The sequence below is a fragment of the Sciurus carolinensis genome, chromosome 1, assembly GCF_902686445.1.
Source record: "Sciurus carolinensis chromosome 1, mSciCar1.2, whole genome shotgun sequence".
NCBI classification, from domain to species: Eukaryota; Metazoa; Chordata; class Mammalia; order Rodentia; family Sciuridae; genus Sciurus; species Sciurus carolinensis.
In genome coordinates this window covers 21988399-22015063 of record NC_062213.1, presented here as the reverse complement: position 1 = coordinate 22015063, position 26665 = coordinate 21988399, and the positions used below count along the sequence as shown (strand labels likewise).

General features: G+C 41.1%; 1 protein-coding gene across 2 annotated transcripts in view; it reads right to left on the bottom strand.

Moving 5' to 3' along the window:
• Positions 1–14620, bottom strand: part of Samd12 (sterile alpha motif domain containing 12) — a 400984-nt gene extending 386364 nt beyond the window's left edge. For both annotated transcript variants that reach the window (XM_047555647.1, XM_047555652.1), the window contains exon 1: positions 14471–14620. In XM_047555647.1, the coding sequence (XP_047411603.1) occupies positions 14471–14483 (13 nt within the window). In that variant the 5' untranslated portion in view covers positions 14484–14620. The remainder of the gene's footprint in view (positions 1–14470) is intronic.
• Positions 14621–26665: the final 12045 nt, after the last annotated feature.

Sequence of the window (26665 nt, the reverse complement as noted above, 5' to 3'; positions counted from 1 at the left end):
ACCTGAAAAATGAAATTCTGATTTAGAAATATTAATCCAAGAGGTCATTCATAAATAACTGCAGTGTTTGTGAATGTACTCAAAAGATTCTAAACATTAAGAATAAAGGAGATTAAAGGAAACCTATATAAATTAAAAAATCCTATGCTCATGGAAGACAATATTACTGAGACAATATTACTGAGATAGCCACATTCTAAGCTGATCTCGTGGAAAAAAAAAAAAGAATAAAGGAGAATGCACAGCTCCCCATAGTACACCAAGAAAAAGAAAAGACTAATCAAATATCAGGGAGATGGGTAAATAGAGGCAACCAAATGAAACTCCAAAAGAAAACCATGAGTAGAAAATCTTGGTAAAAGAATATACTGAAGATCGAAGAATAAAACATCATGGCAATCATGGAGTAAAAGTAGTGCATGTAAATAATCAACGAGCAGCAATAAAGGTGGAATAGCATTTAGGAAATGTGTTACTACTCAGCTCTATAGCTCACCAGGAAGCTGTCCTTATACTGCAAAGACTTCCTGTTCCATTCAACAGATACATCTTTCATTACAAAAGGTGATTCTTATGTCTTTAGCCTGGTTGGTGACCACGAATGAGTGACAGAATAGAAAATAATGACTCCTTTAGAAACTTGGTCAGCTATTTATTGCCCTCATCACTGGCCTCATTAAGTGCTGTCTCTAAAGAGAATGAGATGACTCGTGTCCCTTACACATTTACAAATAAAATGCATTGATATTTTTAACATTTTATCAACAACTATTAAGATTTGCTAGAAGAGCTTGTTACTCTAGGTACGACTAGTTATTTAGATAAAGCCCAAAGGCTGTTTCCTCTCATTGGATGATCCCTGGGTACCAGATTTGTTTTGTGGCAACAATTTGAATTCTTACTCCATCATTTTCTACCTAGTGGCCTTGGGAAATTATTTAGTTTCTCTAAGCCTTGCTCTTTTCATGTAGAAAATGGAGATAACACTAGTAACCATTTCATAATTGTTGTGAAAGCGGAATATTTAAAATAACCAACAATCAGTATGGCCTGGACACCAACCCATCAGAACTGCTACTGACCCCCAACCAGCAAAGTCACAGGACCTGCTGATATCAGTGAGTGTCTCATTAGTGTTAGCTACTCAAACCTCTGCTGTTACTGTTAGTTTCTTAGTGTTTTCATGATTTTTTTCTTCCTATGGGAAATTTGAAGAATTTTCATACTCATAAAAAAAGTTGTTTTTTTTTTCTTAAGTATTACCTTAATGTGGCTATTTAGAAGATCCGGTAATGGAGATGAATTAACAAAATACTGGGAAAGAGAAAGAACGTGACCTCTCATCACTCTGAGCCAATGACCAGGCACCTCTGGAGAATTACATGACCTCATGCCCCGCTCTGGCTGCCTTCATCCATAATTTAAGAAAGTTTCTGGAGCCCTTTTAAAATCATAATATGAGCACTACAGACAGCTGCTAACATCTCATTTACAAACCCCTTCAAAGTGGGCTCTGTGCCATCCCTTGCACTCACAGCAGCTATGATAGAAGCCACAATAAAAAGCCCCAAGACACTAAGCTCTAAATCTAAGCTCTGCCACTAATCTGTTACGTGACCTTGGGCAAGGGATGCTTCACATCCTCATTTATGAAAAGGAGCAGGAGGGCAGGTGAATATGACGATGATGATGGCCTCCACGTGAGTCCCAGCTAACACCAGGGTGCCACCAACAACTGAGTTTCAATTAAGAACCCTGACCAGCAAGGCAAGTTAGAGGGCAGGAGCGTCTGGGATGTGTAAGGGTACTTAGCAAGCAAGGTACTGCGCTTCAGCTGGGGAAAACCTCTCCCTCACTATTAGAATCAGGGGTGATGACTTCAGCTCCTAAGCCTGAATCTTAAAGCTGCTGAGAGCAGGAAGACAACAGGGGATGAGAGGAAATGGAGATCGTGCTTCTGTCTTGGCAAAATTTTATAAGATTGACCAAATTTGTTTCTGGTATCTTTTTACCTTTCCTTTCTGAGACTAGACCCACTTTCTGTTGTTTCCGAGAAACTGCATTCCCAGTCTGTAGGATTAGAGAGCCCTTAAGTACCTCCTGGCTGGTGCACCAAACCATACTGCACAGGCAGGCATGTCCCTGAGCCTAAGCTCGCCAGAAAATGCTCTTGTTCTAAAAGGTACACCCTCCCCCAACACTTGAGTAAGAGAAGTCTTCCTGCTCCATCCCAGCCCTGCCTGGAGTTAGTTATTACAGATCAATCAACTCACAAGAAATTGTCAAAGAGCCACGTGTTCTTCTAAGTCATACTTCAATAGTCTCATTTTTAAGGAAAAGTCTTAAGATGTTAATGTCTTAATATAGTACTCCCCAAAGTGTCCTGACTAGGAAATTGCATGATCATCTTTTTAGATAGCATCTTGATCAAATTTCAACTCCATCACTTCTAAGTTGTGTGACTACAGGCAAGTTATATGACCTTTCTGTGTCCCTTTCATTATTTGTAAATAGGGATTATAATGACCTTTACCTGGTAGGACTGATGTCAAGATAATGAGTTAAACTATTAAAAGTATTAGAACAGTCTATCACATAGTATGGCGATTTTTCATTATGTATTTACTTGGCAGTTCCAACACTATGTAACTGCCACACCCAGTGTTAGAGATAACAGTGTCTTCTCTAAGAGCTAATAGCTAAACTCTTGATGGCCCCTGCCCCATGGGTTATCTCTTCTTTCCTTTGAATCTCCAAAATCTACTTCTCCACTAAGTCAACTCACACAGTCCATAAACTCTCTCAAATATCTCCTAGCTTTGAAAGAAAGAAAACAAAAAACAAAAAAAAAACTTCCTTTGAACTTGCTTTCTGCCTTGGTATAGATCCCTGTGTTCCTTAAAGCTTTTCTCCCCCATATTTTCGATCTCTGTGACCTTGATCAATCTCTCTCTCTCTCTCTCTTTCCATGCATGTACTTTGAGAGCAGCTTCCTCATCACCCACTTAATCCTTCAGCCATCATCATAAAGATTTGCCTCCCCATTCATTTCACTGCTTGCTAAGCCCTGTGGCATGTCCCGGCATACACGGGGCCAGCTCACTGTGCATCAGGTGATATCGACACTCAAAAAGGGCACATTTCTCTCACTGGCTATTTCTTCCTTATTCCTTCCAGCCTCCTCTTCCTGGTCCCATCCATGAAACACGGCAGCTGCCTGGTGGTCATGCTCTTCCCATTAGGAATCTGCTCTTGCCCCAGTGTTCCCTTGCCATAAGTGTGCCCAGAGAAGGACATCAGGAGGACAACGTGAACATGTGGAAGAAAGGCATGGAGGTGCAGGAACAGTATCAGCAAGACAAGGGATTCCAGGTGTGCTGTGAGTACCTACGAAGCTCCCTAGGAGTGGGATGTAGCCCTGGAGGGGAAGCTGTGGCATCCTGGAGAGCCCAGACTTTATTTTATTGGCAGTGAAGCACCTAAAAAATTGGGAGCAATTATGTATCTGCCACTCCTTCTAATTAAACAGTCCCATACCCTAGCTGTTTTCTTCCTATGAAACACTTCCAACATCTGCCCCTTTGTTTCTTTCTTTTCCCTTATCACCCTCTTAGTACTTCATCTTCTCCCTCATCTTTTCAGTCTTTCCAGACTATAACCCAACTTTCCATAGCAGCAAGTTCTATTAGAAAACAAGGGAAAAACTACCATGACTTCAAGAGGAGCCCAAGGCAGTGTGAGGATCGTTGCTGTGGGCATGGCGGCTCTGCTCTGACACAGAGGGAGCGCAGCTCTTACCCAGCATCCTCTGCCCAGGTTCCTGCCTTTTCTCTTGTGATATATTTAGCACATGAGTCTTACATCTATGACTCAACCATAAGCTCCAGGAGGGAATTTTATATGGTCCTGTGCCATTCACAGTGCTGAGCTTATAGCCGGTGCACAATGAATACTTCTTGTCCAAATGAAATGGTAATTTTCACTAACTGCATGCGGGGTGTGAAGGTGAATTGGAGGGCAGTATGGAAAAACAACATCAGCAAAACCCCCCAAAGTCCAGGGGCTCCTTACAAAGAAAGGATGCAAAGGTGCAGTCAGCTTATAGCCAGCTATATACCAAGATTTCATCCAAACACTCAACAGAATTTTCCCCATTGCAGAGCACAATGCTTTGATCTTATCATAATGCTGTTTTTCTTAAGCGACCAAGGTTTCCAAAAGACAACTAGTAAACCAGGACCAAGTTACCACACTGAGACAAACAAGAAAGCAAAACTGTAAGGCAAAAATGCAAGGACTCTGGCCAAGGGTAGATTTGCCTCCAAAGTCTGGTTCTGCCACGCATTAGCTGTGTGGCCCTGGGAAAAGTATTTCTCTTCTCTGGACCTAAATTCCCTCAATTATTAGATAGGGGGACATTCCCACCTAACTCACTGCTTTTATGAGAACTGATTTTTAGAGAATGACATAAAGATCTTGGCCCAGAATAGTCACAAAGTAGCATTAGTTCTTTTGTTTTTTCAACAAATAGTCCAGTGCATTCTATGCACCAGATAGTTGAACCCTGGGAGTGGATCAGGGAATAAAAAAGTCAAAAGACAGTTCTCAAGGATCCAAGATTATTCCTCTGAGCCTCTATGAGAAAAGGATAGAAGCCCTAGTTCATCTTCCCATGAAAAACACACATAATGTCCATACACAAACTGTGCCCACAGTTGTAAGGGGATTAAACACCCCATGAAATTCTTCAGTCCCCTCTTGCTATTTTAGATAAAGACCCCTGCCTTTAGATCAGAGTCTGTCAAATATATTTGGTAGGAATGACTCAGGACACAGGTTTGATTTTGGGCCGCGTTTCTTTTTATCCAAAAAGAATAGTCCAGACGACTCATCATATAAGGGAATACTGCCTGAGAAGATCTCACAGTCTGCAGTACACCTAGTTTTCCTAAATTAACTCACCTTAGCATATCACTACACATCAAACTCTTCTACAGCTTGGCATACAGTAGGTCTTCAGTAAATATTTTTGAATATATTTTTAAGAAACAATGCTACTTCTAAGCAAAAAGAAGTGAATGCTAAACCCACATCCATTTCCTAGATGATTCTAACAACAAATATCTGTCTCACAGATGATCCAGGTAGAAATATTTACTAAATGACTACAATGTAATAAAGTCAGAATTTCTTTGTAGAAAAGAAACAGAAAGAAAGATCTAGGCCACCGCAAAGCACTGGCACACATCTGGTGCTTCCAGAGACCCAAGGCCAGGAGACAGAGGTCATCTCCACTCTGTTCTTGGTTACTAGTTGCTTCCTCTCCTGCTCCTATAAACCATAGGTCTTTAGGGGCAATAAAAAGCACCACACAAAATCAAGGACAAAGTACACATACTGCAGACTGGTTAATAACATTTTCACTTCTGCATAGAGCACAGGTGTCTCTCCAAAAACGAAAACAAAACCCTCACCTAAAATGTTCACATTTTATAACTTCGAACAACAGTTAAACAGTTAGGAAAACCGTGTGTTTAGGAGTCAATCTGCAGCAACACCAAATTCATATATTCCAGCCCATGGTCTCAGAAGTCAGTGATAAGTCCTAGAAATCTCAAAATGTTCCCATTGAAATGATACATAAGAGACTATCTTTTGCATTTGAAAGCAAATTCACTATCAGGCTGCACACCCATGTTGTAGCAATTCTTTATAGTTCTTACACAGGGTTTCTGTATAAGAACAAGCACTGCTCCTACTGTACAAAGAGCCATTTGAGAGGCCCAAATGTACAGCAGAATCACACATGGCTGCAAAACCACAGCCTGGTCCCTGCCATCCTCAAAATTCAACCACACTATCAATAGTCAAGGAACCTTTTCTTAGGCTTCACAAGATGCAGTCCATCATGTAGCAAGACCAAGTCACCTTGTTTGGTCAGACCAACTCCTTTCAGGGATGGAGTGAGCTTTTCCCCTCTCTGGCTAAAGTCACTTTCTATGGCCTCTCAAATCTGGTCTTCCCTTTCCTACCTAAGTGTCCTTGCCCACTTTCCCCCAAAGTAAGCCTTCCTGGTCTGTTTCCCTATCTGTTTTCCACAACAACAAAAACATTTCTTAGAACCGTATGACAAATTCTTGTGGTACTTGTTATAAAATTAAATTTAGAAGCTTTTCTTTGGTTTGCTAAAACTAACAGCATGTTTAGGCTGAATCCATGCCTGTGATCTGGACTAACCTGGAAATTAGGGGTGTACATGTGCCATAGCGACAGTGCACATTCAAGGAACTCCTTTCTCATTTTTGAGAATTGGCTACACAGTCCCATTGATCTAAGTCTCTTATTTTCCTAAGGTCTTCTTTATCAGATGATCTGTACAGAGAAAAGTTCCAAATAAAGGAGAATACACATGAGGCAAAGCCACTGGGAAAAACTGTTTGGCATTTTCTTATAAAGGTGAAGTATACATATGACTTGAAAGTCCCAGTATTTGCACAAGAGAAATGAACAGGTTCATGCACCTGTAAGCAATTGTTTATAATGGTTTCCTCATAATCATCAAATTGCTAGAAACAATCTAAACATCCTTCAGGCAGTGAGTGGATACACTTCAGTGTCCATTCAATGGAATCCTAATCAGCAATTAAAAGGACTGAACTATTGCCGCATGCATCAACATAAATAAATTTCAAGGCTGCACACAAAGTGAAAGCCACCAGACTCAAATGTGGCATAATGTATGATACCATTTATATGACATTCCAGAAAAGACAAAATCAGAGGGATAGAATTCAGAGCAGTGTCTTCAAGGGCCATGGGTGATGAGGAGGGTATGAGGAAACATTGGGGGGCAGTGGTGTGGAATTGCTCTATAGCTTGATTGTGGTGGTGATTATAACACTATGTATACTTTCAAAACTCATAGAAGTACAAAGGTGATTTTGCTGATTACAAAATCATACCTAAATAATTCAAATTTAAATTTTTTCAATACTAATATGAAATCAAAAGACAAAGTAAAAAAGAGAATTTTTTTACAGTAGGGACTAGAGTTTCAAAATTAATAATGAAACAGTTTGAGCCATACTTTATCTTGAAAACAGAAGCTGAAGAGTTTGCTTTATCTCCTATTTAACTGAAGTTAGGTTATACTTGTGATATGTGTTAATTCTTAGAATAGAAAAAGAATCCATTTTTATTTGTTATATAACTTCTATAACAAGATTTATGCCAGCAGGACAAAATATCTTCCATTTCACACTTGACTTTTCATAGCCCAATTGGGAAGGAGATATTTTTTCCCAAAAAAAATATTTTGGGGCATCTCTTTTCACCCCAGACTTCTCTTAATTCTTGGAAGATCCTAATGGTTCTCATGGGTGCCTCTCAAGCCAACACCATAGTCCATTTTCTCCCATTTCTTGGTTCTGTGGACCAAATAGTCATACTTTAGCTGGACTATAGTTTTATGAGTTTATCAGTTTTCCAACATCATTTTCATAGAGTCCATGAAATTTTACCTCTTTAGAAAGAATTGAAATTTTTCTTTCTAATCAACTTACTGGGCATATTTATCATGTGGCTGGATGGTAAGCAGCTAATCAGAGATAAACCTACCAAACTGCTGGTGTTAAGGGGCAAGTAAATTTTTTGGAGGGAAAAATTATGTAAGTGATGAGCCTTTAATGAATAGTTCCTGTCAAGAGAACTTTTACTTCCCTCTGTAACCTCATAGCTACAGGGAGTCTGATACTGAATACATCAAAAAATACAACTGAGGATGCCTTACATTTTATCCATTACTTTTTTTTTTTTGATTTTTAGTTGTAGCTGGACACAGTACCCAGCGCCTCACACACGCTAGGCAAGCACTCTACCACTGAGCTACAATCCTAGCCCTATCCATTACATTTTGTTGGTCTTATCCCAACTCAGAACCATTACTGAACCTTCCATCATGGAGCACCTATTACCCCACACACTGCACTAGCATGGGAATATAAAGTGTCTCAGATATTTTCCTATGTGGAGACAGCATCATTACCATCAGCTGGCTTATTCACTGCACAGTCACTGAGGACCTGTGAGACCAGGTTTTAAGGGCTTCCTTGATACCGATCTAATGCCATGACATGCCTATGAGGCCATTACTATTAATATTCCCATTGGATAGATGGACAAAGGAGTCCTGAGCCATTCAGTGAATTACCCAGGCAAACATCACAGGTCCTCAGCAGAGCTGTTCAACCCTTGTCTGGCTGCAGAGCTTACATATTTAAAGCCAACACTGCCAAGCTGTAGCAACCATGGTGACAGTCACACCAGAGTCCATTCTGCCCCAGGTCTCAAGGACAGCTGTGGCTCTGAGAGTCCCAACTGACAGCCAGTCCACAACAGCTGTCAAATCACTTGAGACTCAGGATATGCTGAAGAGAACACCAGGAACACCTTCTCCAGCAGCAAGACAGGCCTGAGGATCAGAGAGGGGCAAAGACTTCACCTGCCAAGTGGCCCCCCTGGGCCCCAGTACCCTGGGAATGGGGCTGCAGGAGGCAGTGAGGCGGGCCACCCTTGTCACCAGCAGCTGCCAGCCCATTCTGTTCTTCACTCCGGGAGGCGAGCTATGCGAGCAGCTTCTTGCACCCACACTTTAGAAAAATCAGACTAAATATAACCACAATTTGCTCTCATGAGCCAGCTCAGAGCAGAGGGTGGGGGCCTGCTCCATTTCACTTGAGAAAATCATGGAGGAAGAAGCTTGCTTTATGAGGGAGGAGCCTCCCTTGCTTGTTCCTGTGGTTTCAAAAGGGTCATATGCAAGATCCAACAGGGTTGTGGTGAGTGAAGTTTTGGCCAAGCAGATAATAGAGATCACAGGAAAAAAAAAAAAAAAAAAATATATATATATATATATATATATATAATATATGTATGTATATGTGTGTATGTGTGTGTGTTTGTGTGTGTGTGTGTACCAGATAAGACTTAGGAATCTTCTCATTCACTTTCAGGGCCACAGGGACAAACGACCACATCGACGTAATGGAAAAAAAGCATTAGAAAGTCCACATTATACACACACTACTGTTTTCTCCCCACCCATCAAAATCCTACTCAAAGAATCCCTTACTTCTTCCATTAGGCTACCCAGTCCAGCTCAGAACTAAATGCTACATTTGTTCTCTGCCCTCCCACATTATGGTATTTGTGCTTTTATTAAGCACTGATATCATTCAGCCTAATCTGCTTCCCTGTCTCCTTCACAAAAGTGGAGGTTGTGGTGGAGGAAGGGAGTAGAGGGGCTCAGCTGCCTCATTTATTAGACCTCCCCAACAAATGTAGTAGAGTTCCAGGCAGCAGGCAGTGCCCTCTGCTTATTAACAGATATGCAAAACCTGCCTGAATGCCAGTGAATGAGAATTGGCAACAGCCCCTCTTTCAATGAATTAAATGCCCCCATCCCTGGGGTTCAATCATGGGCTTCCGACTTCAGGCTGCCTTCTTGTAACTTGCCACCACAGCAGGTACTGTGACTCAGCACTGCAGACTCTGCTACACCAGCAAAGTTTCGCATCACCAGCCCTTGTTTCTTCTAGCCTAAGAGGACAACAGCAAGACCGAGGGGAAGGAAAGGGTGGCAGGAGAGGAGTTAGTAATGGTTGCGCTATGCAAGGCAACCCTGGATTAGACTGAAGCCCTGTCTGAACTGGCCGGGAGGGCTGTGGAAGACATGGGAGTGGCAGCAACCTCCGACACAGCAAGTTCCCAACCAGATCTGAGGCCCCACTTCTTCACACAGTCACTGCACAGGAATTTTCAATGAGTATCTAGTCACCATTCTCAGGTACTAAAACAGTGCTCAACAGAAACTGCTGGGACAGGAAACTCAGAACTGAGGAGTCAGAGGACAAAATGAAATCAAGAAAAAAAGGAAAGAAGATGCTTGGTGATACATGAAATGGTAGAGGACTGGGAAGCACTTAGTTTAACAACACCATGGCCCTGCAAGGTTAAGTATCTATTAGAGAAACCTGCCCATAGTCCCAATGCTTTTATGTCTACTCTGAAAACGATAAAGTTGGGAGTTCTCCTGAGCATTATGGGGGCTGCTGTGGAAATCAAAAGCACTCTTCACAATCCCACCTGGCAATTCGATTGTCATCCATTCACTCATTCAAGCTTTACAGAGGGTCTACCATGGACCAGGCATAAGATCACATGAAAAGGTAGTCAGAAAAGCCCAGGTGGGCTGGTAATGAGAGAATGTCCCCCAACGGCAAGAAGAAGCACCTCTCCCTTGCTTGCCATGTCATATGAGGGGAAATCCTTCAGAATGATGCTTCTGATCTCTCTCTCTGTCTACACCCTCTTAGGAGCTGTTCTCAGGAAGAAAGAAGGCACTATCTGGTGTGGCAGGTCTACAGCCGTGAAGCACAGGTGGCTCAGCCCTTCTCCCCAGCTTTTGGTCCCACCAGGCGGTTGCAGGAGCCTATACTTTCTCTGCTGTCAGGATTGTCAGTGCTACAGAGGGAGGTGCCCCTGAAGGTCACTGAGAGACACAAAGTCAGAAAAAGTAACATATATAGCCTTGTGATAAAGGTGACATTTTAATCTCCCATTATAATTCTAACTCTGGCACAGTTCTCAGTGCAAGGTGGGTGGACAGTCAGCATCAACTGGTCCCCCAAACCCAGGTATCTCTTTCCACCTTTTCCCTCAGACTTAAAAATGTCCAGTGATGGATAGTCTTTTTGCCTCTACTTTACAGCAGAAAAACTATAGAATTTGATCACTAAGTGACTTAGAGGTCATTTGATAAGTCAATTCAATCACTTAAAATGAAAAAGTCAGATCCTCTAACAGAGGTCATTTAGAGCACACTAACTTCCATTTGAAATATTAGGGGGAAGGATGGCACTGAAAACTGGAAATAATTTTTTTGCCATGTAAGAGGACTATTCTATTCTACCTGGAATGGACACACTAGGTACAATGCTCATTCACCCTACATTTCTCATAAAAATCTAACGATAAAGAAAGAGAGGAATCAGGGACAAGAAGAAAAATTCTTTTCTGGCTCTGGGGAATCAGGAATTTATATATTTCATTCATGAAACAATTATTGTGGGGTCTTACGTGCCAGGCACTGTTCTTAGATCAAGACAAGACTGTCCCCTTAAGAGTCTACTTTTTTCTTCTCCCTGCATAATATTGCCATCTCTTTCTCTCAGATATGGTCCTACCAGTCCACATGGTCACAACTGTCCACACAGTCTGGCCATGGAGAATGGACGACTGTGGTTCCTGCAAGCTTCTCTCTACCTTCTACCTCGGGGTCCTAGTTCTCCATTTAAAAAAATAAGGACAATGCATGCCAATGTAATCCCAATCCAATGCAGACCATAAAGTGGTGCCCTGTAAACATAAGTAGGATGTTCTTAAATTCAGAGATAAAAATATAACCCAGGGAAGCCATGAAACAATAAACAAAGGGCACCTCCTTTAGTATAAAGCTTCAGATTCAGCAAAATGAATGAGTGTCCTACTTGCAATTAACACTTTTTACAAGTTCAAGTTTACTTAAGAGAAAGGTTACACATTATAAAAAAGCTTCTAATTTGTTACTAATTAGAAAGGCTGGCAGGCATGAATAAGTGAAAATTTGGGATACAAAACACATGCCAAATAGTATGGCTTTTTCTAAAGAGAGGAATCAGAGGGTGTATAAGCAACTCTTTCTGAGAATCTTGATTCTGGGGACCCTCCTATGAGACCCTTCCTTTATTTAATTGTCACGATGTTCCCAGGAAGTAAACAGTAGTGAGACCATTTTTATTCCAGACTGGAAACTAAAGCTCAGGTGTTAAGTAATATGGTCTGTATTTTCTCTTCCAGTTCCTTTAGCAAAATTCCTTATTCTCTGAATCATTGTTTCTCAAGGAGCTTGGGTAAACTGGTCATTATAATCTTGGCCTGGAAACTTGGTATGGGATTGTCAAATACTGCAGGACATTTAGTATTGCCTGCTCACGGGCACAAAACACAAACAGTAGCTCCCAGTAGCAGTTTCTACACATCTCAGACGTGTCCTAGGACAATGCCATTCTCAGCAGTAGACAAAAACCACAGCTCTGCCTCTTTGAACCTAAAGACAAAAAACTGCAGGGAGGAATTCTTCTTTAGAAGTCTCTCCACTACCAGCAAATATCTCAGAAGTCCTTCATTTTATGGCATTTAGGCTAAGAAAGCCTCAGGCACCCTTATGGAGCCAGTTACAAAAGCTCCACAAATATATTTGCTATGTAATCTGCAAGCATCTTTGGAGGACTTATTATGGGCCAGGTACTACACTATTGGCCAGGAAGATGAAATCAAAGAGCACATGGTCTCTTCCTGCCAAGGGCTTAGAGTCTAGTGAGAGACAGATTAAGTATGATAAATACTAGGGTAGATATAAGCACAGATGGATGCTAGAGAAGCAAAGGAAGGGTAGAGGGACAGGGAGGAATGGAACAGGTTCCCAGAGGAAGTGAAGTTTTTATTAAGCCTTGAAAGACCACATGGGAGTAGCCAGGAAGGTCCCAGTTCCTGCTGCAAAGGCTGCCTTTGCAAAGACCAGAAACAGGAATCTTATTTTCAACAAGGCTTAAAACACTTCCTTCATTCTTCAAGTTCAGAGCTCATTGTGATTCAGAACCAGGATCTCCTGTCTACTAGATAGGTACTTTAGCCAAATAAGTCACTAGAAAATAAAACAAATTCTCTGTATTCCATACATACTTCTTTTCAGAGCTCATTTTAATATGGTCTGGCTTCACTGGTATGATTACCCATACGACAAAAAATATGACTAATTCTATGCTTTTTACAGTGAACACTAAATTGTCTTCAAGAACGCCATGGACTGCCAACAAGTGGGAGTGTCCCTCACTTGGGGACACAGAAAAGCAAAAAGATCGTAATCAATGTCATCTGATAAGTGAGGTGGAAGGGTGCCAGTAAGTCAATCCACCATTGGTCTCAAGCTCAAAATAAGCTCTATCTTGGCTTTTGTTTTTGAGGTATCTGAAATCTTGTCTATCAGTGGTCATAGTGCAAAAAGACAAATTCTCACCCTATTTTGATATTTGCACAGAAAAGACAAACTAGAAAAGTCTTTAGTTATTTTTTTTTAATGTCAGATCAATATATCTCTGTATCTGAGAGAGGGAAAGAAAGAACAGAAGCTAAGTTTTGTTGATGTAGTTGGAAAAACAGGAGGTGGCCAGCTGAGACAGCCCAGAGGCAGTAGTTTCCTGAGTTCATGGGTGCTGAGTATAGGACCTGGATTGTTGCTACTTTAGGTTGTTAAGACAGTAATTATGAGGAAAGGAAGAGTCAGATTATTTCAGTTATTCTCTCCTGGGGCAGGAAGGGGAGGCAGAAGCAAGTAAACCCATGTGGTTGCCTCTTGTCTCTAGCCTACAAGGAACAAGTTCATTTCCCCCTTGGCAAGGAGCCTGATGCTGCTGGCAGACATGCCCTCTTTCCTACCTCAGTTTCCCTCTGTAGAAGCACAATTCTATGGGTGAAGGTAGGCTCCCATTTAGTCCCTTGATGGTTTCACTTATCATTCAGGTACAGTTTGACTCTGAATTTGACATCAGAAACCCTTCTGGTCCACCATCAACAAGAAAGCCCTTGTTCCAAAGTAAGCGAACCTGAGATGAAAAACTGGAATCCCTCACAAATCACCTGACCCTACTTTTAACCAGGAAGTTCAAAGGAGGCAGAGCTGTATAATCAGCAAGTCCAAAGATCAAAATTAATAGGGGGAAGAGGAAGGTGGTCTTCAACATAAAGACGTTCCAAAGAGGCTAGTTGTCTTCCTCCAGTCCCCCCACCCCAGGCTAATTCCACTTGGTTTCGGTAAACTTTGCTAATCCCTGGAGAGCTGTATAAACATTGACAGGTGTAGGGACACCTTCACCCTTTGGGTACATCTGCTGCACTGTTGCTGGGTACACAAGGTGAGGGGCCCTTGACCCAATCGCAGTCCAAGCTTCCAGATGACGCACCTGATCAGGGTCCTCTCCCACGTGTGTAGGGGGCAAAGCGAACATCCTCAGTCCCGGGGACACCCAGTCTGTCCTGACAGAAGTGGACAAGACAAAAGGGCACCTTGGGGCTGAGACCTCATGCCGGACTCCCCGGCTTTCCCTCCATTTCCAGCATATCGTTTGCATTAGGGGCACTCTTCTCTTCACCTCCTACCCTAAAGTCCTGCTCATCTAGAGTCTCTACAAGCAAGCGAATAAAGCGCCTCTCGGCCTTCCTCGCTCAGGTGAGTGCCAAGTGGTGTAGGAGGAAGGGGCCCGCTCTCCGCCACCCCCTTTCCTCGCCTCCCCACGATCGCCGAGCTTCAGCAGGGATGTGTGGATTGGGGTGCGCGGGTTAAGAGGGAGCTTAAAATGCCCCAAGCGTCCCTTACCTTCCACAGCCATTCTCTCAGAGCTTCCCTAACGCATGCATAATTTTCTTGGCCGAGGTACTCCTCCTGCCCCGCGCTCCCCCCCGCCTCTCGCTTTCGCCTAAATATTCTGCGCTCATCTGCTCCAGGACCAACCTGCCGCGGTCACGCAAAGCGAGCAGCCGGCTCCCGGCTCCGCGCAGGGCGGCTGGGAAGTGTAGTCCCCTGCCTTCGCCGCGACCCGGAGACACGCCGAGTCCCCGCGGGGCGCGGCTCGCCGCCGCACACGGACGGCACTTGGGTATCAGCAGGCCCGGACCCAGCAATCTCTCTTAGGGGACTCGTAAAGGGGCCAGGGGACCCGTGAGCCTCGGGTGGTGGCGGGACTACATCTCCCAAGATGCCGTGCTTCCTTCCTTCAGCGCTAAGAGGAGGGATCGGTGATTGAGACCTTCCCTGTCATTAGGAGCGCCTGGGCACCTGGCCCCCGCGCAGCTCCAGGCAGAGGGCCGCCCAGCTGTGATGTGCTCGTCTGGTTGGCTCTGGCCCCCGGACCACCCTTTTTTTTTTTTTTTTTTTTTTTTTAAGCGAGCGGAGCCACTGGCTGCCTGTGATTCTACACCTGGGCCAGAGACCTGCTGCACAGGATGCCGTTGAAACTTGTTCCTCTGCACCCCGGGATGTGTGGGGTTTGTGGGGAATCCAGCCAGGTCAAGCATAGGTTTTCTGATCCTCCAGAGTGATTCTTGAGGCTAAGTACTTATCATAGGAGTGGGTGAATGCGGGAGTGGCTTAAAAATCCCCAACAGACAGCATCCCCAAGAGATTATTAGGAGCAAAACCTAGGAGCCAGGATTTTACTGAAGGACATCTGACCATGGAAGCCTACCTGGCTTGCGAGGTGTGAGACTTTCATCCTCCCAGGCCTGGGAGTCTGTTGGTGGTTCGTGATAAGCCTAATAATAGTGCCCAAGAATTGGTGTTCTTTCCATTTCTGAACCTATGCCCTAACTTCAGGTGCGGGTGATGCCGTAAGTAGAAAGGATAAGGGGAATCACGTAGATGGCAATATAATTCCCGAGCTGGTAAATATTGATAAAAATTAAGCTCCCATACTCTATTTTTCTGCTGCATAAGGAAATACAGATGCAGTTATGGCTGGAAGGAGTAAGGGAACGATCTTGAGAACAAATCCGATTTAGGATTGGATTAAGACTTTAAAGGCCAGGAGCTCAGAAATGCCTGCGGTGCCCCAATCACCCAATCTGCAGCACCTCTGCCCACACTCCACATTTTTTTTTTTTAACCTGCTCTGCGAAATAACTCCAAGGAAGTACAAAGACTATATTCTTTCCATGATGACTACTTAGACTTGTCTGTCTTGAAAAAAATTTAAAAGAAACATTTTCTCAATAGTTTTGTTTCTGGGTGTGTGTGGCACACCTGTTTCTTTGGTTGCTAGTAACTTGCTTAGTCCTCCTGTTGGCTAGCATGGCTGTATAAAATATAGGTACTTTAAAAACTACCTGTATGTAATCATTAAATACCCTTGGTGATACTTTAAATCTGAGTTCATGGAGCGGTGAGCAAATCAAACTTCAGCCTTCCATCCTAGGTACAATCAAGAGACCTGTCCAGAAAGACAAACTTTCCTTTGAAAAAAGAATTGGCAGACTTAATATACAGCCACATATTCTAAAACCTGGAAAATGCTGAAACTCAATGCTTTCCTCCTGCCTCATGTACATACAATCATCAAAGTGTTAAGTCTTTAAATTTAAAAGATGGAAAACAAAGCCATATGTTTTAGTCAACTTTTTTGCTGCTGTGACTAAAATACTGACCAGAACAATTTTAGATGAGGAAAAGTTTATTTAGGGGCTAAAGGTTTCTGAAAGCTTGATCCATAGACAGCTAGCTTCATTCCTCAGGGCTCAAGCTGAGGCTGACAGAGGGAAGTGGCTCACATGATGCTCAGTAAGCAGAGACAGATACTCTGCTGGCCAGATACAAAATACATACCCCAAAGGCACACCCTACCCACCTTCAGTTACCCCTCAGTTAATCACATCAGGGAATTAATTCACTAATTGGGTTAAGGCTCTCATAACGCAATAATTTCTCCTGTAAACCTTCTTGCATTGTCTTACACATGAATTTTTGGGGGAAACCTCACATCCAAACCATAACACCAGCTACAGGCAATGTCAGTCTTTCTCAACCTTGACTGTACAAACATACCTCTAGGTCCCACTCTCTGGGTTTAGATACAAACACTTTAAGTTTTAAAAGTCCACAGGTGATTCTACTCTTCAGCAAAACTGAAAACCATTGGTCTGTGTTCAATCTCTTAAATATCTGAGTGATATTAAATGTATAAGTGACTGAAATTCATTGCTAATGCAAAAACCTTGTTTTAGCCTAAGTCTTTAATAACGTTCCCAAATGATGTGTGTTCCAGTTGAATTTCATTTTTAGTATGAACATAAATAAGATGTGAATGAAATATTAGTTTGAACCATGTGAAACAGCCTATGTTTGACTATTTTAAACTAATAACTGATGTGGTTTCATGCGGTTCAAACTAATAAATGATAAGCAGCAGTTAAGCAGAAGTTTTTGATTCTAGTGGAATATTAAAATCACCTGGGATGCTTTGAAAATAATTGCAGGTCTCAATAAAGTGGTCAAAATAAAAAGACAGGAAATACCAACTCCTGGCAAGTCTGTGAAGCAGTAAGGACTCATATTGCTGCTGGTGTGCAAATGGGTATAATCTCTTTGGAACAACACTTGACATTTTAAGCTGAATATCCTCTTGTCCAGTGACCTAGCAATGCTACTTTTAAATGTATACTGTGTTCTCTAAAAGACATATATAAGAAAGTTCATGGCTGCATTGTTTTTATATCCCCCAAGTGGGAAACAATCCAAATATTCATCAATAATAGGTTAGATAAATAAGTCATGATGTAACCAAATAGTCCTATATATCAGGAGTCAACAAAATATTGCCACTATGACCAGTGAGCACCACCCATTTATGAGCTAAGTGTGATTTGCATTTTTAAATGTTTGGAGAAAAAGCATAATATTTTGCAACACCTGGAAATTATATAGACATATGTACATGATGTGGTCAGTTTTTCTTCTTCATCTACAAAGCATGAAATGTTTCCTACCTGGATCTTTCCAGAAAAAAAGAAAAGGATTGCCAAACCCTGCTATAAGGTAATGAGAATAAATGAATTATAACTGTATAGGACAATATAGATCAACCACATGCATGCATATTATTTATTTCTAATAACAGTCTATCCCAACATTTGGTGTCTGGAAACAATACCATTTCTTATCTTTTTATTTGGATAATTTCAGTAAAACTTGACCTGGACCTCTACTTCAGTATCTTTCACAGACTTCAGTCAAGTCATGTAAAGACTCAAATGGGAAGGACCAGCTTCCAAACTAAGATGGTTGTGGCAGAAATCAGTTCCTACAGACTTTTGGACAGAGGGCATTAATTCCTGGCTGACTGTTGACTGGAGTTCATCCTCAGTCCTTTGCATCCATGGCCATTCCAACATGGCAGCCTGCTTCATCCAAGAGTGCAAGCCAAGAAGGAGTCAAGATAGTCTGCTAGCAAGGTGGAAGTTAGAACCTTTGTCACCTATTCATGAAAGTACCATCCCTTCAGTGTTGCCATGTTAATGAGAAGCATGTTCTTCCGGAAGATAGAATTAGACAAGACCTTGAATACCAGAAAGTAGGGGTCCCTGGGAGCCATCTTAGAAGCTGGCTACCACAACACACAGCAGAATATTGAATGAAAAAAAAGTCAGACCACAAAAGCACACATTATGGTGATCCTATTTATTTGAATTTTAAAAACCAGATAGAACTAATTCATAGCATTAGAAATCAGGATGGAGTTTCCCATACTATGGAAGGGGAATTACAACAACAATGGAAGGAAGCCTCTCAGGGACACCTGCAATGGTGTCCTTGACTGTCATGCAATTTACACACATGTATACTGTTTGTGAGCACATACTGAGCTTTATACATATGATTTGTGCAAGTTTATGTGTGTATTATAGTCTAACAAAATTTTGAAAAGGAATAAATGCTTAAATTCCACTGCATATGATAAATGATCCATTTGCCATCCTCTCTTTAATTATCTGTCCTTCTTGTTTTCTTTCTTTGCCATAGGAAAGTGGCAGTTCCATTCAACTTCATTTAATAAGTGCGTTTGGAAGACCTACTATGTGCCAGGCATTCATCTAGGTACTTGGGATATACAGTAGGCTAAATTTCTAGAAAAAGGTCTAAAAACTTTATACCACAATAGTTGATCTTTAAAAAAGTAAATTATTGGGGTAGGCCTAAAGTTATCACATGTTCCCTTAAAATCAGAGATCTTTCTTCAGTTGGTAGCAGAAAAGGATGGTGAAAGAGGAACTACAAAAAATTCTAGGCATGAGAAGTAATCAGAACCCTTTATTCTTTATAAAGGAAGGGAGCAACATGAGAAGGGATGTACATGGCCCCTGACTGACAGCCCATATGGCAGCAGAAGCATTGGTTTTGTAGTTATCAGGAACTGGATTATGCCAACAAAATGAATGAGCCTGCAAGAGAATCCTTCCCCAGACGCTTCAGAGAAGAGTCTAACCCAGCTGATGCCTTGATTTAGGTCTTGTACACCCTGAGAGAGAACCCGGATAAGCCCTCCCAAATGTCTGAGCTACAGGACTAGGAGCTAACAAAGGGCTATTGTTTTAGGTTGTTAACTTTGTGATAATTTGTTATGCAGCAATAGAAATGAATACAGAACACACCCTGTGCAAAACAGAATATTATCCTGGCCATATTTTTGTGGGTTAAGACAGTGAAAAATAATGATAATATTAATAATACCAATCATGACCAAGTAAATCAGAATCTATGGAGGTAGATCTCTCACTCCCCAGATTTCTTTCTCTTTCTCAAGTTCCTCAAGTGTTTATAATCTGTAGCTCTATTATGCAAAATTTTAAAAGGAGAGCAAAATGCCTGGTGAGAAGAGACACATTGAACATTTCCCTCTGTTGGGTGCTCTATTAAGCTGTCACTGAATCTTGCCATGTTTCTTTGCAACATCCCTCTTGATCAAGAACTTCTCCATGCTCTCTGCCATGATCCTGTGGAAGTCAGACAGACCTGGATTCAAAGCCTGGCCCTGGTGAATATGAGTTATTTCTCCCTGGATATGGTATTGAAAGCATCGAGTATGTTTCCACAATTGAAGTTGGCATTGAAAAAGTTCTCACAGTGTTTGTGTTAGCCAGCTTCTCACTGCTGTGACAAATACCTGAGAAAAACAACTTAAAGGAAAAAGATTTACTTTGACTCGCAGTTCCAGAGGTTTCAGTCCAAGATCAGCCTGTTCCATTGCCTTGGGTCTGAGGCAAAGTAGAATATTATGGCCGAAGGGCATGGTGGAGGAAAACCACCTAGCTTATGGCCGCCAGGAAACTCGAAGGGGGGTGAAAGAGAGAAGGAAGGACTGGGGACAAGAAATACCTTTCCAGGGTACACCCGCAGTGACCTACTTTCTTCAACCTGGTCCTTCCTTCAGTTTCCACTGTCACCCAGTAGCTTATTCAGCTATTGATGGATTAGTCCTCCGATGAGGTCAGAGCCTCCATGATCCAATCATTTTCCAATAGCTGCACCTCTGAACTTTGCTGCCTTGGAGACCAGGCCTTCAGCACATGAGCCTTTGGGGAACACTTCGTATCCAAATCACAACAGGGTTGTTACAGGGATTAATTCAGTTTATTCAGGTAGATCACTTAGAAATGTACTTGAAATATAGTTAGTTGGTTTTCTTACTGAAGAAGGTGAAGTGTACAAAATACCTCATCCTATTAGGTGTTCAAAAATGTCACTTTTACTTCCTTTCTGAAGTTCTGATCATCACTCACACATAAATATATGTTCTCTCTCCCTTGTTTCAATGTTATTTATTTAACTAACATTTGTTAGGCAATCACCATGAAACCAGTATTGTTCTAAGGCCTAAGAATTCAGAGATAAGGTCTTAGGCTCAACAGGGGTGGGACTCAGGATGGAGGAAAGAGAGAGGATATGATGGAAATAGGTAAGTCAATCTGCTGTCAAAAGGCATGGAATAAGGGCTATGGTCAGTGGTGATGGTTAATCTGTGTCAGTTTGGGTCACAGTGTGCTAAGATATTTGGTCAGATATTCTGGGTGCTTTTGTGAGGATGTCTGAATGAAATTAACATTTAAATCAATAGACCGGAACTACATCATTAACTTTCGTGGTTCTCTGGACTTCAGATTCACACTGGAACTAAGTCATCATCTTCCCGGGGTTCCAGCTTGCCAACGCACTTTGCATATCTTGAAACTTGCCAGCCCTCATAGTCTCACGAACAATTCCTTATAACATATCTCTTTCCATGTATAAATACATCTTACTGGTTCTTCCTCAGTGGAACCCTGACTAATACAGGTGTAGATCTCCTAGACTCTGCAATATCCTTAGGGACAGAGGAAGGTGAGAAGAAAAGACAATCAAGAAGACCTCCCATGTCCTGATTCTTGAGCCAGGTGTAAGAAGTGCTCAGAGATTATTGGAAAAGACAAGGGCATTCTGGATAGCCGTCACAGTGTGTGCAAAGGCAGAAAGGGGCGAAGAGATCAGGAACCTGCAGAGAGGGTCAAGCACAGGATGTGCATCTAAAGATGCTAAGAATGTCCATCAACACAGATGTCTTGTGTTCCATCCAGTTTTGGCTTCCCTTAGAAGTACAGGGGAGTCGATGACGTATAATAAATGGAGGGGCAAAATATTCAAATGTTCCCAGCTCAAAACTAGTAGCTTGTATGCATAGGAGCCTCCACTGGACTCTCTTATATAAATGTATTTATAGCAGAATATTATTTCATGTTTTTAGTTAATAATTTATTATTAATATAATAATAGCAGTGATTATTAACTGATTCTGTGTGCTGGAGTGCCACAGTGTAAAAGCATATATCACACATTTTTCATTAACCACTTGTAATAGCTCCTGGAACTGGATCAGAGTTTTTATTTTATACCTAAGAAAACTCAAGCACAGAGGAGTTAGTGATTTGTCTATGTGTTTCCAGCAAAGCAGACTCTGAGAATTTCTCTCCTTCCTCCTTATTAACAGAATTTTGATTTTATTTGGGATGGTGATGTTCCAATTAAAAGGCCAAATGTTCCAACCTTCCTTGTGTGAGTAAATTCTGGCCAGTTGGATCTAGTAAAAGTTTTTGAGTGGGACTTCTAAAAAACATTTTTAAATGGAAATGACAGCTAGCGTTAGACTCATTTTTATCCTTTTCCCTTTCCTTTAGCTTCATGCCTTGAACATAGTGTTGCTAGAGCTCTGGTAATCTTTATGGTTGATGATGTGAGCTACAAAGAGCAGAGCAAAAATAAGGGTACTTGATGTTAGCCAACCAACCACGCACTAACTTTATCTTGTATTTTGTATGAGAGAAAATAAAATTGCATATTATTCAAATGACTATTATTTTTGGTCTCTGTTATCAGCAAACAAATAAATTTCCTAACTGATACATCCAATTTTAGCAAGGGTCAGTGTCTGGATCCCATCCCATGAATCCCATGAACCTCTGTGTTCATTATTATGCTATTATTGTACATAAACACTTCAAGTGCTGGAACTGAGTCTGATTCTTGTACTTTCACACTTTCATAATTGTGGTTACATAGTAAGTACTTAAACAATAATTTATTATTACTATTTTTATTATTATCAGTAGCATTTATCATGTGATTATAAATAACTGGCTCTTTAATGAGCACTTTCATATACTATGTCTCATTTGATCCCTACAATATAGTCAAATATCACTATTTACAGTTGAGTAAATCAAGGCTCAGTGAGATTAAATAAGGTGTCAAAAACATGAAATAGTAGTGAGGTGAGTCAGGTTTAAGTGCAGAGCTTTGTAGCATCAAGTTATTCCATCTTGATTTCAGTCCTAATGTGTGTGACATGATCACACGTCTGACTTAATGAACATGTGCACTTGAACCGGTGCTAATAATGATAAAATAAAGGGTTTAAAATACTTTATGATCAGAAAGTGTGATGTAAACAATGACTCAGTAATTTGTGTATATATTGGAATGTGCAGAATAGAAAACATCAGCCCATCACACTCTTTAAGTGATTTAAAATTAAAAAGTAAAAATATTGAGATGTGGCTACAGGTTTTGACAGTTCCTCATATTTAAAATAATGTATCTAAATATTTCCCTGCATTTTCTGTTCTACCTAGGTGGCCTTTTTCATAAATTTCTATAGAAAACACTTGTAAGTCTCAAAAGTAAATTGGTTGGTCTTATCTCCATTCTGTCTGGGACGATCTTATAAATCTAACTAAAATAATCCAAACCCTCAAATCTAAAACTTGTGACTTGATGAAAAGAGAGAAAAATATGATTTCCTATATTATTAAAATTAAAAATAACTCTTTCTGATCTTGAGTCTTGAACAGAAATGCCAATCGTTCCAGCAATATCAGGCTTCTGTTGGAATGAGAGAGCATATTTTTTAGTAAAAGCGTAGCTATTTCTGCTTAAACCACATTGCATATGATTAAATCATGTGTGTTTTCTATATTGTGATAAGTTGATGAGACAGCTTCTATGCCTCATTTTTAAACACTCAAATTTCATGACCCCCAAATGGGCATATATCTATTTTGTTAACAGTTGTTGCCTTGATATTTGGTTTAAGTACTCACGCTTCATAGATATAAGAGCTAGGCTGTCATCCTAACAGATACTTACTAGCTCTTGTTTATTAACCAAGTCCTTTAACAAGTTTCCCCACATGTACGGGAATATAGTTAACTGAATCATGCACTGATTACCTAACACAGAGTACTGGTGCTCAGCAATAACTGGGAGAGTGTAGAAAGAGTGCCAAGCACTGGTCCTGGGACACAATGAACATCCAGTAAGTGCTGGCTTTCATCATCGTCATGTTCCAAGGAAGCCTCGGGAGCCATTCCCAAGAACTCAGATGCACTTTCAGTTAAGTGTTGATGGGTCTTGACTTGTAGTTAAGTCATAGGATGAGCTTAAATTATGTATGCGGAGCCTTCTCAGTCAGGTGGGAAACATGGCTATGCTATGGGAAAGCCATGTACTGGACATTTGCCCATTCTTTGATAGATTCTGTGGATAGAAACAAGTGTAGGACTATTGCAGACTGTAATGACTGATTACATACAAACATGAACTGTTCTGGAGTTGGTATGCTCAAGTAGATTTGCAGCAGCTCTTCTTACCAGTGTTGCTCCTTCTCCACCAGTGGATCATAAACAATGCTAACAGCCCAGGAGTGGTCCTCTGGAACTGCTTGTCATCTACACACACCTGCAGAATGCTACAAAGGCTGCAACTTATTTGCACCACTCAATTATCATATGTCAGATGTTGAATATTCCAGGTTTGGAGGCTACATTTTATTCCTTTCTCTGAGCTGACTAGAATTCTTTGCTACACATGCTAAAGCTGACAGGTTGATGTTATCATTTTTAAGTTTTAATTTATTTTTTTCTAGTAATTATTATCTTATTTGTACAAATGTATGGAGTACATTGTGATATTCAATACGTGTATACAATATGTACTGATCAAATCAGGGTATGTCATTCTTTCTTAACCCTTTCCCTTTCCCTTTGTTCCTCTATTAATAATTATCTGAAATATTTTTTACTTTTAGTGCTTATATATGTTATAATTAACTTTCAAACATGTTATTGTATTTTACCTCTAAGACGATTGTGAGTAAATATTATTTACTTCATTTTATAGGCATGGATCAGAGCCTAGGAGAGGATAGATGAGTTGTTCAAATTTGAACAACCAAGAAACACCTGACTTCAGCACTTTCAACTTTCAAATCCAGTACTTTTCTCATTTCATCTCAATGCATTATCTCTTTAGATGTAAAAGCACAACTTACTTGGCCTCTTAAAAATATACAAAAATGCACTCTGATATGAAAAATCCCATTTGGTATTGAACATCAATAAAATTCTACCTGAATTGTGCCCAATAATTCATAGAGAGTGAAACTTTCTCTGAGTGATCTTGAAAAGTGCAGTGGTCTCAATGGAAGATTCTAGCGGGAAGATGTTCACATTCACATTCTTCAAGCCTAAGCTGCTATCTTACAAGTTGACTGCAATTGTTTACCATCTTCTCTATCTGCCACACATTCCTGCCCTCTGCAGTCCCTTCCCCACCAGCAAACAATGATAGGACTCAAACCTAATCATCTCACTCCTGTGAAGTCCTTTACTCCTTTGCTCTTTGGTTGGTCCACAAGCCCCAACAAATTTGGCCTCAGCCTTCCACGACAGGTTAATTTTCTCCATTCTTGCAGAGCTAAAAATCTTTCCTTATCAGCACTCATATAAACTTGTAAGAATATATTTATTTTTGTTTCCACTTAAATACTGTCAGTGTCTGCTCTGCTTCCATGGGAGCAGGGATGGATCCGCATTCGCCCACTGTTGACATTCCATCCACTAGAACTCTGTCTGGTGCATAATAAATACTTAATACATGTATTACGTGTTTATAAATAATGAGTGACTGGTGGATTCCATGAATAAACTATCTAATCCTGAGTCTTTACTTTTTCCAAAGATACTGCATGTTAATATTTTGTTTTTGTTTCAATATTTCAGACTTGTGGGAATAGAGATTTTTATACATGGGATAAGTTCAGAAATATCTTAGAGAAAATTTCATCTAAGCTGTCTTATTTCACAATGGAAACAAAAAAGGGAAAATCTTTTCCCAGGTTACACCATGGCAGAATAGTTCCTAACCCGGAGCTGGGTCCAATTTTTTGTTGGTGGTCTGTGTTTTGGTTTATAGAAGGTTTTGAGTCTCCCAGGTGTTCATGTGTTGGACGCTTGGTCCCCAGGGTGACAAAATTAAGAGGTGGTGAGAGCTTTAAGAAGTGGGGCCTTGTGGAAGTTGTTAGATCATCGGACGTTTGCCCTTGGAAAGGATTAATACAGTCTTCATGGAACCTAGCCATTCTCTGGCTTCCTGTCTTGCCATGTGATCACTCCCTCATTCCCAGGTTCTCACTACTGTGACCCCATCTGCTGTGAGGTCCTCACTAGAGTCAAGCTGATGCCAATTCCATTAAGTAAACCATTTTTTCTGTATAAGTTATCAAGTCTCAGTTATTTCAGTGTAGTAACAAAAAACTGACTAATAGATTTTTTTTTTTCAGGTGGCAGGGTGGGAAGGGAGGTTTTGTTGTTCTGGGCTCATCTTGACTTGGTGGCTGAGCTTCAAGCTAAGGAGGTGGGAGCAGCTGTGCTCCTCATTCAAGGTTTGTGGGTAGCTTAGGGTATCTCTTTTCTAGGTTGACGGGGTGGCAGCTAGCTGGGGAAATTTCTTCTCTTAATAATGGCAAAGGAACAAGAGGGCAGAAGGAGACATGAAAGACTTTTAGGGCCTGATTCAGCCTGGGGCATTTTCATTTTTTCTCCTATGTCATTTGCCAAAGAAAGTCACATGATCAATTCCAAAGGTGAGGTGTGAGGAACTATACTCTGCAATAGCAAGGATACGAATGCAGGGAAGAAGGGAGCCTTGGGCTAACTATCCAAGCTCCACAATGACTGGGCATTGATTTTCTGTGGCTGCCATACAAAGCACAATGAGCTGAGTGACTTAAAAAAACAGAAATTTATTCTCAGCGTTTTGGAGGCTAGAACTCTGAAATCTAGGTGCTGGCAGGGCCATGCTTCTACTGAAGGCTTTTGGAAATAGTTCTCCCATACTTCTCACTTTAGTGGTTGTGGGCAGTCCTTGGTGCTCCTTAGCTTGTGTCTACATCTCTCTAATCTCTGTCTTCATCATCAGGAGGACTTCTTCCCCAGGAGAGCATCTCTATCTCCAAATCTTCCTTCCTTATGAGCATACCAGTCACTGGATTTATAGCCCTTTTCTAAACCAATATGACCTCTCCTAAATCTGATGACATTTGAAAAGACCCTATTTCCAAATATGGTCATATTCACAAATATTGGAGTTCAGTAATTCATCGTATTCATTTGGGTGCACAATCAGCCAACAACAGAATCTTGTGCCTTCTTTTAT